The sequence below is a fragment of the Diadema setosum genome, chromosome 2 (assembly GCF_964275005.1).
Source record: "Diadema setosum chromosome 2, eeDiaSeto1, whole genome shotgun sequence".
NCBI classification, from domain to species: Eukaryota; Metazoa; Echinodermata; class Echinoidea; order Diadematoida; family Diadematidae; genus Diadema; species Diadema setosum.
In genome coordinates this window covers 3,913,607-3,929,354 of record NC_092686.1, presented here as the reverse complement: position 1 = coordinate 3,929,354, position 15,748 = coordinate 3,913,607, and the positions used below count along the sequence as shown (strand labels likewise).

Genomic DNA, 15,748 nt, shown 5'->3' with positions numbered 1-15,748 from the left:
TTCACATTATCAAATAGCACGCTATTTTGTGATTGGGTTAATTTCCCAAGTCAGAAAATAGCACGCTATTTCAAAACATCGGGCTGATGTGAAAATGTGTAGTGTATCACCTATTCCCAGTGGGCCCAAAGTCCAATCCTACCAATGCTGGTCTTGACTAGGTTGAGCATTCACTGGTTACGTTCACACGCAGTTGCCAAACTTGAAATTTAGGTCGAAAACTTAACTGTTGATGATTAGCTCCACACGTGAATTCACGACATGGGTTCACACGCGCGCCTAAACTTTAAGTTACAACTTACGAGCGATCCCCACTTGATGATTACTATTGAAGTGCAGAGTCTTTGTTGTTTGTTTGTTTGTTTGTTTGTTTGTTCGTTTCCATCTGAGAAGATGGCTGGATAGCCCATATTCAGCTAAGCTAAGCTGGTCTTCCATGGGGTCCAGTTGGGTGTGAGGCCAGACCACTTAATCACCGGGTTTAACACCCTGCTCTTTGCGATGAATGAATAAAGTGGGATCTTGTACGTGCATGAGTTGTGACTCTCTCATACAAGGAAGGGCGGTGAGTTGGCTCAGTCGGTAGCGCGTCTGCCTCACGATCACGCGGCCCGGGTTCGAACCCGAGTCTGGACTGAGCAATGTTGTGTGTAAACATACCGTCCCCTCTAGCAAGAGGCAAAACACTCTGTCCCTCGGATAGGACATAAAATGGAGGTCCCGTGTTTGAGAGAGTCACAGCTCATGCACGTAAAAGATCCCGCTTCATTCATTCATCGCAAAGAGCAGGGTGTCTAACCCGGTGAAGTAGTTCCACCCCACATCCAACTGGACCCCATGGAAGACCAGCTTAGTGTAGCTGAATATGGGCTATCAAGCCATCTTCACAGATGGAAAATGAACAACAACAACAACAACCTCCATTTTATGTCCCATCCGAGGGACAGAGTGTTTTGCCTCTTGCTAGAGGGGACGGTATGATTATACACACAACATTGCTCAGTCCAGGCTCGGGTCGAAACCGGGCCCTTAGGATTGTGAGGCAGACACGCTGCCGACTGAACTAACTAACAGATCTTGAAGGGGTGGTATAGTTTTGGTTGAGATGGGAGATTCAGATTTTTAACTTTTATGGATATAATTAGAAACCATTTATGAAACATTACAGAGCATGCAATCATAAGTTAATTTGATTGTTCTACAATGCCGTAATAAGATTGGAATGTGCATGCTTGGAACAATTTTATTTGTGTTTGAACAAGTACCTAATTAAGTACTCAGATGTCTATCCTACGCAACTGTAGTTCTGCTTTATCAGAGAGCTCTATTTAAGTACCTTCAAGATGGTGATATTTTATTTGAAATCATGGGAGGGGGGTGTTTTGCTGAAAAAGTCCCCCTCGCCTGTGCATTGATTTAGTGAAAATTAAAGTGAAGTGTAAAACTCATGTAACTTGGAATAGAAAGAGTAAAGTGTTTACATCGGAATAAATCTTTTCTGTAAACTTCACTCATGCAGACTAGGCCTGCACCATAATCATTTATTTGCAAAAATAATGTTATATAAAATGATACTATTTTCATGCAAAGACTGTAATCAGAGAATGTACCTATACCAAACTCAAAAGATACGAATAGCATATTTCTGTATTGGTCCCAGACTGTCTGCTGTAGAGGAAAGTTTTGGTTTAATACTTTTAACAGACAGTCACTAGGGGCAAGCTGTTGTAGTATTTCTTGCCAAGGGGAGGTTCTCATTTAGTTGGTATCATCAAAGTGATATAAGTATGCATATGTGGTAAGAGGAGTAAGCTGACTGCACATATGTAGGTTTGTCTGAAAGTTTAACAGGTGTAACATGAGGTTTGATATGCAAAGTATGCAATAATGGTACATGTAGGGCCCCATTAATGGAATTTACTTTCCAAAGATATATTCCATGTGATCTTGCTAGTACAGTGTTTCGTTTTCTCTAAATTATTGTATAATATGTACTGTATATTTCACAAATATTGCAAGATGCTGTAATGCATGGTTGAATTTGTGATTAAGAAGTACGGTGACAAAATGAGAAATAAGCATTGTCAGGAGAACAGTTAGTGATTTCCCACCTTGGAGATAACGTAATGCACATTTTTATCACAGGAGATAATATTTTCAAAAGTTGCCAGTGTCATGAATATCAAATGTCTAGAAAAAGCAAACCACCACAAAATATACCACATAGACAGTAGCACCTCATTACTTTATGGCTGCAGCATTTCATGTGGTTGGGTTGTGGGCAGCATGATGATAAGGAACCCCTTCCGAGTGTCATAGTCAGCTCCCCAAGCGAACACTGTTATTAACCCGTTGAAGACGAGTAGTCCCGAGTATACTCGGGCAGGTGTCTATGGGAAATGCGCGTTGTAGCAAAATCAGCCTGTCCTCAAAGGGTTAACAAAAATATGGCTAAGCCTAATACCTGTCAGGATGGAATAAATAATGAGAACTTGTAATTGTTACGACCAAAATCACTCTGAGAATGATCGCACAAAAGAAACAATCAACTAATGTTCAGGCGGTTTATTAACAGTGATATTGTGGGTACAGACTCGTAATCGGTTTTCACATCAGTACAATAATGATCAATAAAAACAATTATAAATCGGTAGTGGAATCACTTACACGCATTACATGCAATATCCCTGGAAATCCAATAATCCTTTGAGAATGTCCAGCTACGATGTTTGATGCACAGATGAATGATCCTTGACGCACCGACGAATGATTCCTCCGATGTAACTCCAGAGGCACTGGTTGCAATAATCCACGTTAAAAATCCAGGGTAAAGTCCACGATATATGTCCACAGCAAAACGTGCAGAATCCAAACGTTATGACGACCAAGTCCAGTTGATGCGATGAATGATGATTCACTTTATAGTGTCCAGCAAGGAATCCAGCCCGTCACAGCTTTGCCGTAACAATGTCCGTTGACACTAAAATATGGAGTCTATCTTCAATGTAGGCAAATTAATTCTCTGCAGGCAAAATGTCTCCCAGGCCTTATCTCCACAAACACAGTTTGTATAGCAGGTCAGCAGGTAACACAGGACTGACTATAACAACTCGCTTCAGAGCCAGAAGTGACGTAACTCTCAGAGCAGAGGTGTTAGGTACTCTGCCTACTGCAGAATTTCTCCAGCTTATATACTATCCATTCACCCCTTTCTAGTACATTCTGTAATTTTCTCCAACCTGGGGCCACATACCTGAACATACTAGCAAGTCCAAATTCCAGGAATCCTGGATGACTCACTGCCTAACTATGTGCATAACATCATTGCCAAAATTAACTACCAATCACATTGGGCTACAGGGACAGTGCCTCGCTCAGCCAAATATGTAAGCACTTCCCAGAATATTCTGGAATGGGTGAAATCATTCTAGATTGAGTGAGCTATAATGTATTTCCTGTCACATGCATGTACTGTAGTTACATTGTATACCACCTAGAAAATTCTCCACTGATCTGGTCAGCCTGTATGTACTTTATCTACATCATATAGAATGTTCTCCATTAATCTGGTCACCCCGTGTACATACACATTAAAACAACCATGCACACAGCCCTGATACATGTACATAACTACTTGTGTGTACATTTGTGACATAATTGCTGATAAGGAACCCATGTAATCACACTCACTATGGTTTACTGAACTCCACCATCTGTAATACCTTGTTTCTTATGGCAAGTTTCAGTGGATGCTGATTCCCAAAGAAGAGTAGAGATAAAACAGGAAAGTCAATGTTATTATGATGATAACTGCCACTGGCATTCTTAGAGTAGTGACTTCCCCTTTAATCTGTTTCTGAAATGATTAAAGTGAATTGAATTGCATCAGGGAATATTTAACCAGATTTTTTTGCCATTGTATATTTTTTGTTTTGTGCTGTTTTTGTCTGTGAAGGGGGTATTATAGATCTACAAAGGCAGTGATGGGGGTTCTGAATGGAGAAAAAAGATGTTTTATTCACCTGTTTTGATCAAGCTGTACATCAATTTCAGCTGAAAGCCTGACGTTAGTTCCCATGAAGCCATCCACTTATCACATCACAAACCATTACAGGTAGGATGGTATCAACAAAATGTAGCGATAAGTGGTGCTAAGCAATCCACCGGTATCCCGGTAAATCAAGAATGACAACCGAACCAGGTGGTAAACTCGTAAGACTGCACCCCTGTTTTTGAAACTGATATTATACCACATGTCCACCAAAACTTTTTTTTTTTTTTTTTTTTTTTTTTACTGTTTTCTTTCCCTGTCTTTAGCAGGCACACTGTTCCCATGGCACATTTAGCCAGACCTGTACTTCTCTGTTGTTGTTGTTTTCTTAACAATGATTGGTATTTTGTGGGGTTTTTTTATGTATTATAATAGTTTTTTTTTTTTTCATACAATTTCCTTGTATTAATTTGCAGCAATAGCTAAGCATGTTCACTTCTCTGATGGGGAACCCCCCCCCCCCCTTCCCCACATTCTTTGTTTTAGCGTTGTCCATCCTGTGTAGTGTCCATTTTCTTGGAATGTGGCCTATCATTCCCTGATTTTGTGCGGCAGTCTCTTCCAAATTAGTCTGCTATACTGTAGAGGAATAATGAAACCAGAATTGTGAAAATACAATTGCGCGCCATTTTGAAGTTGTTGTATTGAATTGATCCACGAAACAGTGATACTTGTTGCAGCCACATGCACAGGCATAGCAGCTTAGGTTTTTTGTTTTTTATTTTTGTTTTTTATTGTTCCATATTCCACATTTCAAGAAAGACATAAAACATAAACATCACAATACAAAAGCCTGGATGAATTGTCAAGTACAACTTATAAGACAATAAAACATGTGAAATATGAGGAATCTACATAGAAGCATTGCTTGTAGGGTGTAGATTCCCAGATGTGGATGTGAGATTATTTCTTACTTGGTATATGTAATTAAAGGAATGACAATTTGTGAATTGGAGAAATATAAACGCCAAAAAGTAAAAAGGAAAAGAAAAAACAAAGAAAACAATGTCCATGGCACAAGACTTCTTGAGAGTTGCGTGATCACCCGAGCGAGGTACAAGTCAGATGCAGTGTACAATAGCAGAGATACCAAATGTGTACAAAGGAAGTTCAGGAGATAATACAGAAATCACGAGCGAGGCACATGTTACATAATCGATAATGTCAGTAATGTGAAGTATGATCAGAGAATGTCGAGGAGGATTGAAGAATAGCTATAGATATGAATTCAGAAAAACTAGTTTAAGTTTATGCTTAAATGAATAGAGAGACCAGGATTGGATTATTTCTCTATCCAACTCATTCCAAAATTTAGGTCCTGTAGTGGTTATTGTTTTTAAAGCAGATACGGTCCGTACAGGAGAAAGATGAAAAGAATCTTTTTGTCTAGTGGGGTAAGAATGAACTTCAGTATTTTTGACAAACATCGAAGAAAACACATCAGGGAGACCACCTGAGTTTAACTGATACATAAATGACCCGATATTGAAATGAAATAAATCCTGGATCTTAAGTGTGCTACTGGAAAAGAATTTCCAGTGATGGCGTCATCAAGTCACAGTTAAAGGACAAGTTCACCTTCATAAACATAAAGATTGAGAGAATGCAGCAATATTAGTAGAACACATCAGTGAAAGTTTGAGGAAAATTGGACAATCGATGCAAAAGTTATGAATTTTTAAAATGTTTGTGTTTTGAACCGTTGGACGAGGAGACTACTAAGGCTCGTGATGTCATATGAGTACAACAGTTATAAAGAAAATGTAAAGAAAATTCAACATATTTTCACTTTTTTTGCATAATAAAAGAGCACTTGACTTGCCTCTTTCTAAAGGCAATGGGAATAATATTACCCGTAACATATGTCAGTAACGAGTCAAGGGAATGTGTACTTTTTTCAAAAGATGAAATTTTGTGAAATTCTCTTTATATTTTCCTTATATTGTTGTACGCATGTGACACCACACACTGCAGTAGTCTTCTCATCCAGCAGTGACTGCACAAAAACTTCAAAAATTCATAACTTTTGAACGGATTGTCCGATTTTCCTCAGACTTTCAATGATGTGTTCTACTAATATTGCTGCATTCTCTCCATCCTTATGTTAATGAAGGTGAACTTGTCCTTTAAGGTCTAAGATCAAGATGAAAAGCCATAAGACCACACATCATGAAATCACTATATGATTTTTTGGTGGAATTCAATAACAGTCATTGGGCAAGATCAAATTCATGTCAAAGATACAGTCATGTTATTACTAAAAAATCTGTTTATGCCTTGACATAAATATTAGGAGGAATTTTTGAAGCAAAGACCATCTATAGAAAATTGACCACTGATTAGTTTGGTAGTGAATGTCCAAACTTTCAGAGGTTCAAAGGTACATTGTAAGGAGGCATGTGCCGTATTAAAGGTAAAATCATGTGGCACCAGTGCTGACTTGGGGAGTGCAGATATGTGAGCTGGGCAAATGTAAGTGTTTTGAAGTGATGAAGTGCATTTGGACGTGATGATGCTAATTTGGTCTGATTTGTCATGAAACAGAAGAGAAACCACTGAAACAAGCAGACCTGCAGCTTCAGAAGCGCGCCTTCATTGTTCTGCTGTAGATTTTAAAGTCCTTTCCTACAATTGTATAGCGCAAAAGAGAGGTTTTTTTTATTGCAGGAAGTTTCCAGAATTTTTACCACCTCTCATTTCCACATCTACATCATCTGTTCCTTTCATTATAGGATGCCACCTATAACAAAATGTCTACCTAACAAAAATATTCGGTTAGCATAAAGGTTCTTCTATTTCTTCTTCTTCTTCTTCTTCTTCTTCTTCTCTTCCTCCCCTACCCCCTCCTTCTTCTCATCCTTCACCTTCTTTTCTTTAAAAATAATTCAGATCAGGATACAATGTCAACCAATGAAATACCTAAAGAAATCCATTTGATTTCCTACAAATTGTACATTGTTATGGCATGTCCAGTGATATTTCTATGAATAAGCAGAATTATGAATTATGATCATTCCTATCACTCTATTATATCGTGTACATTCAGGGTGTGATTCTCTGTTGTTGTTGTTGTTTTATCTATTCTACAGTCTGTGATCTGTGTTACTCTATGACCCATCATAAAGTCATGTCCCATCATAAAGTCATTATGCTAACTTCAGATCTTGAGCCAGCACCTGCTGGGCAAATGCTTTAGCTATTAAATTGACACCTCACTGCTGCCCCACTCTCAGAAACTTTTTCTTGTTCCTTGATTGCCCAGTTCAGTGTAAGAAAGGGACAGGGTTGATTCAATTTTTCTGTCAAAGTCAGAATGAAAGAGAGGGGGGAATGAAGTGACCTTGAGTGTGGCCAGCTCTGGGAGATCTGATTGCCAAGTTGCCCCTTCCTTAATAGGAGATCAAAGGAGCTGCCTGTCACGTAATTAAAGGGTCAGTGTGTTAGGGTCAAAGGTCATGACCCTAGAATTCACCGTGTGACTGAGGTCTTGCTCTCATCCTTTGCGTTTCCCTTGTCTCTCCAGTTAGCTTTGTTCTCCTTGCTTCATCACCTCTCAAGACCCACTCTGTAGTGGAAGCAGGGCTTCTGTCCTTTTCCCCTTGCTGGGAAATGTTATTTGATGTAGGCCTACTGTATATAGGGCCTATGCCATATGAGTCTAAATTTTTGCAAATTAAGACTTCTCAATAATTTCACGAGTGGTTTAATTCTCGATTGTGGAGTACAGTACCGAACGGAGAAATGTATGTGTGTATGTCACATTCATGCCGTGAACAGAGTCCATATTTTCGCATGTCTTTAAATTTGTGAATAGCACCTGACTCGCAAAATTCGCGAAAGTAAAAACCTCATGAAATATTTGGCACATACAGTACAATTTTGTATCAGGGTGTTATTTGTGGATCCATACATGACCATAAGCGCAGAAAATGTGGGATGGAGAAGAAAATTATCATTATCGTGAAAAACTGCAAAACTATTAATTAAGAGTCATCGCCACAAACCTTATCCTCTGTACCATGAAAGCAGGATTAATTGTCTTGAGCATTAGCAATTAGCACCCTTTGCACAGTCTCCAAGTAATGCAAAAGCTGGCGATTCTCTCCAAGATATTTCTGTACTTCATTGTGTTGCCTTTCTGATAAAATCTGGACTCTGCAGTTTCCAAAATATTTTTGTTCTTATGGGCAGGTGAAATATCAATAAATAATGGGGGAAAAAAATCATATGACCATGTTGTCTCTTAGGTGATAGATATTGAGGAAGTATGAAAGTTCAAGGATATGGATATATTGCACAAGGTAATGTCAGCAGCCGTTTGTTTACTCCTAACTTGGTAGTTTCTTTTTTTATGCCTCCGCCACAAAGTGGTGCCGGAGGCATTATGTTTTCGGGTTGTCCATCCGTCCGTACGTCCGTACATCCGTACATCCGTACGTCCGTCCGTCCGCATTCGTTTACGCGATAACTTCAGTAATATTTACTGGAATTTTACCAAACTTGGTCCAAGTATGAAGTATGATAGGGCAATTATTTGATTAGATTTTGGGTGAAATCGAGGTCAAATCATGAAATTGTATCCGTTTATGCGATAACTCAAGACTGGGTGGAGTAAATTTCACCAAACTTTGTTGGTGGATGAGGTATGATGGGACAATTACTTGATTAGTTTTTCAGTGAAATCGGACAGAGGTCAAAGGTCAAAGATCAAGGTCAAATCCTAAAATTTATCTGTTTACGTGATAACTCAAAACTGGATGAAGCAGCTTTCACCAAACTTGGTCCAAGGATGATGTATGATGGGACAATTAGTTGAGCAGATTTTAGTGACATTGGCAAGAGGTCAAAGGTCAAAAGGTCAAGGTCAAATGCTACAAATGTTGCAATTTCCCCCATATCTATGCAATGCGCGAAGGTATTTTCTTGAAACTTGGTGTGGACATGTACTACTGCGGAAAGATTCTCCAGAGAGAGTTTCATGTTATAAGGTCAAAGGTCAAAAGGTCAAAAGTTAGGTGAAAATGTTGCAATATTACTTTTCTCGCAAATGGTTCAATGTATCTTCATGGAACTTGGTACATATGCATGTACTGTCTGGCAGGGATTATCTAGGGAATTTAGGGGTCATGGGTCAATAGTCAGGGGTCAAAGGTCAAGGTCAACTCCTCAAAATTTTACTATTTCCCTCATATACTAGTATATGCAATGTTTGCATCATTAGTTTCAAAACTTAATGCATAATGCATTACCTAATGGAGATTCTGCGGGAAATTTCCAGCCAGAAGGTCAAAGGTCGAAGGTTAAGGGTCAAAGGCCAGGTTTCAATGCCCCCCCCCCAAAAAAAAAAAAACACACATTTATTTTGTACCATCATCACACTCTTTCTTCGTACCTTGGAAATTACTCAATGCATAAACTTCCCCAAAATTCCCCAAATATGTGTACCTGCACTCTAAGAAAATTATAGCAAACCCAGTTCAAAACATTTCTGACAAACCTGTCATTTCAATATTTTGCCAGTTATGTGAAACTATCATGGATCACACATTGTGAAGACATTGTACTATACGCCTATTGGGAGAATCATGCATTATGGCGGAGGCATCAGTCGCCATAGCGACATTTCTAGTTATAGATTTTTTTTTTCTTTTTTACTATATTATGTTTCAACCCTGCTTGATTTTTTTTTTTGTTGTTTTGCTTTTTTTTTTAAGATGTAAAGAAGATATAGTTTGATTTTTTTTTCCAGGAAATATTGTATATTAATTACAACCAAAGAGCTATGAGTAGGTACTAGAGTGCAAGCTATTCATATGCCCTGTACATTATTTTTGTTCTGTTGGTGCAAAAAGGTGTTCAAGAAAAACGGCCGGAAACATATTTTCCTATTCATTTTTTATGACCCCAAACTTTAGCATCATGTAGAAGAAGACTTGCTCTTTAAGGAAATATGAAAAACTCAATATTGGCTAGGTTGACCCATTTCACTAATTTCCAGTCCTGCATGTGACTTTTTGTTGGTTGTGTGATGCACGGTCACATATGACATTGATGCATATTTGTGTTTGTTTCTTGAAGAAAAGAGCTTATAATCAGAAATCTGACTGTGGCATTGTCATCTTGTTCTTACAATTTTTCTTAACTGTTTTTCAAGGGCAGCAAAACCTCTTCAGGGATATTCATTGTTTTGTTAGTCTCTGACACTGTGAATGTGTGGCTTTAAAGCTTGGAATTTACCACTTTTTCCAGCGAGTTATTTGTACCCAAATGTTGCCTTTTCTGGTAGATACTGATGTGATGCTTGGAAATGGAATAGTAAGTTTAGGGAAAAACAAAACTGAAGGTGACTTTGAGGTATTCCAGGAAATAAGCGACAGGGTGCTGACAGTATGTGTGTCTCGAATTACACATTAGCTAAAACAGGAATACTTTCACTATAGCAAACAGCAATGCAAGAGACTTCCATGTTCATTGAAGGTCATGACGTGATTGTTTTCATAGAGAAGCATGCAGTCTTCCAGATCACCTTGTCAGCTGAGAATGAGAAGGGTGTGAATTTAAAGGTGCCTCGAACACTGTGGCTCTAATGGCAACCCAACGCCCTTATTATTCTCAACCAACGACCTATGCATTGACATTTATGTGCATCATGTGAGATCCAACTCCATGAAAGAAAACTAGCCACTTATATTTTTTTAAACAGTGATTGTCAGTCAATTGGTGGTGGGGGGGGGGGGGCTGCTTGAGAGCAAGGAAAATACTTTGAAACCTCCCATGGAAAAATTATGTGTGGGTGTATACTACATGTACTAGTGATAAGTATTTGGTGATTTGTTGAGGACACACTGCTAGTCAGGGTAAACCACACAAAACTGAATGGTGATGCCAGTGGTGTTTATGGGTGGAAGGAGGAAATGTTTTTAAGATAATCTTGTGTGCTTTAATACTCAGAAAGAATTATATCCCCACACATACCACTTCAAGCCATGTATAGTAGGCTGTAACATCACTACCTTTTGTGGTAAAATGCATGTGAACAACAGAACCAAGTTACATGTACAGATGTATGTTTGTTTGTTTGCTTGCTTGCTTTTGTCGGGAGGGGGGAGTTTTCTGCCTGAAATAGACCGATGAATGTGTACAATGTACATTGCAGAGACATCCAACCTCCATTTAAGGTCATCAGCTCCATTGCCCCCTCCCCCCTGCTCCCCCCCCCCTCCCCGTGTCTTAATGATCATATTTTTAAAATCTATTTGTTCAATCATCTGTTTGTTGTGTACATTGTAGATAAATGCATTGCTTTGTACTGAATATGCAACTATCATGATTTCTGTATGTGCTGTAACACATCAACTGTTATTGGAAGCCTGTAGTGGTAGTGGTAGTGGTAGCTGTGGTGAAATAATAATGATGATGATGATGATGATGATGATGATGATGATGATGATGATGATAATAATAATAATGATAATAATGATGACAATACAGGGTACTTATAATACGCCAATTCCACATGACTAATGTGCTCAAGGTGCAGTGAGAAAATCCAGTACATCTTCTCCCTAGACCAGTGCCATAGTTACCAAGCTGTCTTTCTCTCTGTGTGTTCTGCATGGCAGGATTCCTGAGCGATGGGAGCAGACATAAGTCCAGCAGCAGTGAGTCCCAGGCCAGGGTTGGGCCAGGAGGGGAGACGGACGGGGAAGAGGAGCTGGACCTTCTCTACGATCCCTGCCTCAACTGCTACTTTGACCCCAAGACTGGCAAGTACTACGAGCTTGCTTGAAGTATTTCCCAGCCGTGCAAACGAGAGAGATGGCCGACACACCTAAGGCTTGTGATGTCCTTGGTGAATTTGGCATCCTTTTCTTTCAGAATTGATGCATTCATTTCTTTCTTTAAAACACACCTTGATTTTATCTGATGTGGATGAACTAGACTGTCTTGTAGTGTACATCTATTTCATTGAGAGCCTTTTGGGACTCATTCCTCCATATTGTGTCATGTGACACAAAACCTCATTGTGATGGATGTAGTGAATGCCTCAATCTGTTAATCATGTTACTAAATGATCACCATGACAATAACAAGAAATGCTTCTTGTGATACGTGCCTGTTTAAACAGTGTTAGCTGTCAAATCCATCTGGCCTTATTTGTTCTGTTTTGTTTTATTCAATTGTTTGTATGTTTGAAGGGAAGAAGAAGACTGCTTCAGACCCTGTAACATTATTGATTGTAGCTTGCTACAATTGAGAATGCATGAAAACAGTTTCAGACAATAAAACCTTTGACAATACGTGACGGGTGGTGAAGTCAAAAGTATGCCAAAATCTGGTACTATGCACCTAAGCAACCCAGAGCGATGAGTTGCGAATAATCACAATGCCATGCTTGAATCACAGATGTTCCTTCATCATACACCCCTCCCCAAAGTTTTGCAAAAATTAATTGTATGTTTATTTAGATTAAACTGCAGACTCTTATGATACAATGATGATATGTACCAGTGAAAGAAATGTGTACATTGTCGTGCTCTGTGCCACACACACACACATGAATGAGTGAATGTCAGAATAGCCATTGGCTGTTTTGTGATTTTTTTGAGATGGGCAGCAGGGGGGAGGTGGGGGGGGGGGGACGGGGAGATGGGTTAATAGTTTCACCTCAGCAGAGCACGTTAGCCTGTGCCATTGTACATTCTTTTACCCTATCGCTGTATTTGGATACACTGCATTGCAAACAGGATTATGATCTTATTGTATGAAGTACATGGAATTCCACATTGATCACAACCAGAGTGGTATAATTATTGTAGTCTTGGTGAAGATTCTGTGAAATATATCCCACTTTGGGTTTGGAAATGCTTTTTGTGCCCAGGGAGGGATATTTTCATGTTGCTAGAAATGCAAAAACTTAAGTGAAATCATGAGACTTCTCTTTGTACAATTCACTTGCCTGATTCAAGTAAATTACTAATCCTCCCATAAAAAGCTCAATTTATAAAGATATTGAGTAATATGTAAGAATAAAAAAAAAACACATTGATAGCATTTGATTTTGAGGAGTGATTGTTTCTATGCACTTCTCAGCACAGTCTTTTCATAGAAAATTGTATTCCTCTGTCTTTTGTATGACTCTGTAATAGAAGTTGGAAGGGCTCATTCTAGTCATAGGTATGAAACCTTTTCACATTGAAACAGCGCCACCTTGTGTTAAGGCTTATGCTCCAAGACAGTACTTATTTTTTTTTCTAGGCAAAGATTTAATTCAATATAATTATATATGCATGCTGTAAGGTTGCTTCAAAAATTGTGCTGATTTGAAATTTGTCAAGCATAAATAATCAGAATAGATGTGAAATGAGGCAAATGGTAATTTGGATTTTTCCCCCCTATGGTCTTGGCTGGTCGGGGGCTGCATCAGAGCTACAATCCTGTCATTATAGGTAAAGTAAGCAGTCAGTCAATAGGGTGTGTGTCCCTAGGAGCATAATAACATAGCCGTCATACACATACATGCAGGGGTCTAGGGCAATTTCCCCCTGGGCAATTACCCTGGACCCTTCCCCTGACCCTATCCCTAATCCTGATCATAATCCTAACCCTAATCCTAAACTCTAACCCTAAACCTAACCCTAATCTTTACTCTAACCTAATATCACTAAACCAGTATTTAGTGGGGGGGGGGGGTGGTAATTGCCCTGATATGATGTATCAGTGTAGTTTGGGAGGTTTTTCAAAGGAGGTTGTTTCTCAAATGTAGTTTAAGTGCAGATCATACCAAAGAGAGCACAGATTACATGCTTGGTGCATTGTCTTATACCATAAGACTTGCCATCAGAAGGCTCTGACAAAGTTACTTTCCTTTTTTCCTCCTTTTTTTATGCAGTAGGGATTGGAGAAGGGGATTATTTATTTCAAGGTCAAGCCATTTGTCTTCTTTCGGGTAGAATGTAAACTATTATACAAACCAAGATAGGGTTTTTGTTGTCCCCGCCGAACGAGTTCGAGCAGGGGACTATGAAACGGGCTCCGTACGTGTGTGTGTCCGTCCGTGTGTCCGTCCGTGTGTCCGTGCGTCCGTGTGTCCGTGTGTGCGTCCGTGTGTGATCAAAATCTTCAATTTGCTACTTCTCTGTCATTTATGAGCCAATTTTGATTCTGTTTGCTTTATATGATAGCACTATGTGGGAGCTTTGAAACTTCTACACAGAATTTCAGTTGTGACCTTTGACCTTGACCTTTGACCTATATTGTACATTTTGCTACAAAATGCTACTCCTTCGCCATTTCTAACCCGATTTCGATTCCGTTTGCTTTAAGTGATGGCACTAGTTGAGGGCTTCAAAACTTCTACATAGAATTTTGACCTTTGACTTCTTTGACCTTTGACCTTGATTTTTTTGACCTGTATTGTACATTTTGCTACAAAATGCTACTCCTTCGCCATTTCTAACCCGATTTCGATTCCGCTCGCTTTATGTGATGGCACTAGGTGAGGGCTTCAAAACTTCTACACAGAATTATGACCTTTGACTTCTTTGACCTTTGACCTTGATTTTTTTGACCTGTATTGTACATTTTGCTACAAAATGCTACTCCTTCGCCATTTCTAACCCGATTTCGATTCCGCTCGCTTTATGTGATGGCACTAGGTGAGGGCTTCAAAACTTCTACACAGAATTTTGACCTTTGACTTCTTTGACCTTTGACCTTGATTTTTGACCTATATTGTACATTGGCTACAAAATGCTACTCCTTCACCATTTCTAACCCAATTTTGATTCTGTTTGCTTTATGTGATGGCGTTACGTAAGGGCTTCAAAACTTCTTCTTAGAATTTTGACCTTTGACTTCTTTGACCTTTGACCTTGATTTTTGACCTGTATTGTACATTTTGCTACAAAATGCTACTCCTTCGCCATTTCTAACCCGACTTCGATTCCGTTTGCTTTATGTGATGGCACTAGGTGAGGGCTTCAAAACTTCTACACAGAATTTTGACCTTTGACTTCTTTGACCTTTGACCTTGATTTTTTACCTATATTGTACAATGGCTACAAAATGCTACTCCTTCGCCATTTCTAACCCGATTTCGATTCCGTTTGCTTTATGTGATGGCAGCAGGTGAGGGCTTCAAAACTACTACACAGAATTTTGACCTTTGATTTCTTTGACCTTTGACCTTGATTTGTGACCTGTATTGTACATTTTGCTACAAAATGCTACTTCCGGCGGGGACATATATTACGCACCGCGTAAATTCTACTTTTCCTTGTTTTTTTTTTTTCACAGATCATTAAGAGAGGAATTTTCACTTCATGGAATCTTTTTGTGATATGAATCTAGTGCGAAAATAAAAGCATGCTTTCTCTTTTCTTGTTACATATACAATACCACTATGTGTTTTGATGCTGTAGAATTAAAAACACAAAAATCATCTTACCTGGTCACCCACGAAAATTGCTCTTGCAAAATTTTTCACTTTTACAGTGGTAGAAGGTTTTTTTTTTTTTTTTTTTTTTTTTTTGCTTATAAAAAATTAATGCAGCTTTATTTGTCCGGCACTGTGACTTTCTTAGGCAAGGAATAGGCTTCTGGGAAACTTTCAGGCAACAACAATGACAAAACAGGCCCAAAGAATAAAACTGACAAAGTCACCAAAGCAAATGTTATAAAATACATATTGTATGA

The 15,748-nt window shown here is 38.9% G+C and overlaps 1 protein-coding gene across 1 annotated transcript in view; it reads left to right on the top strand.

The window, feature by feature from the left end:
* Positions 1 to 15,748, top strand: part of LOC140239012 (protein CFAP20DC-like) — a 72,844-nt gene that overhangs the window by 28,003 nt on the left and 29,093 nt on the right. Inside the window, exon 19 of the mRNA XM_072318913.1 lies at positions 11,674 to 11,903. Within this exon, the coding sequence (XP_072175014.1) occupies positions 11,674 to 11,840 (167 nt within the window). The 3' untranslated portion in view covers positions 11,841 to 11,903. The remainder of the gene's footprint in view (positions 1 to 11,673; positions 11,904 to 15,748) is intronic.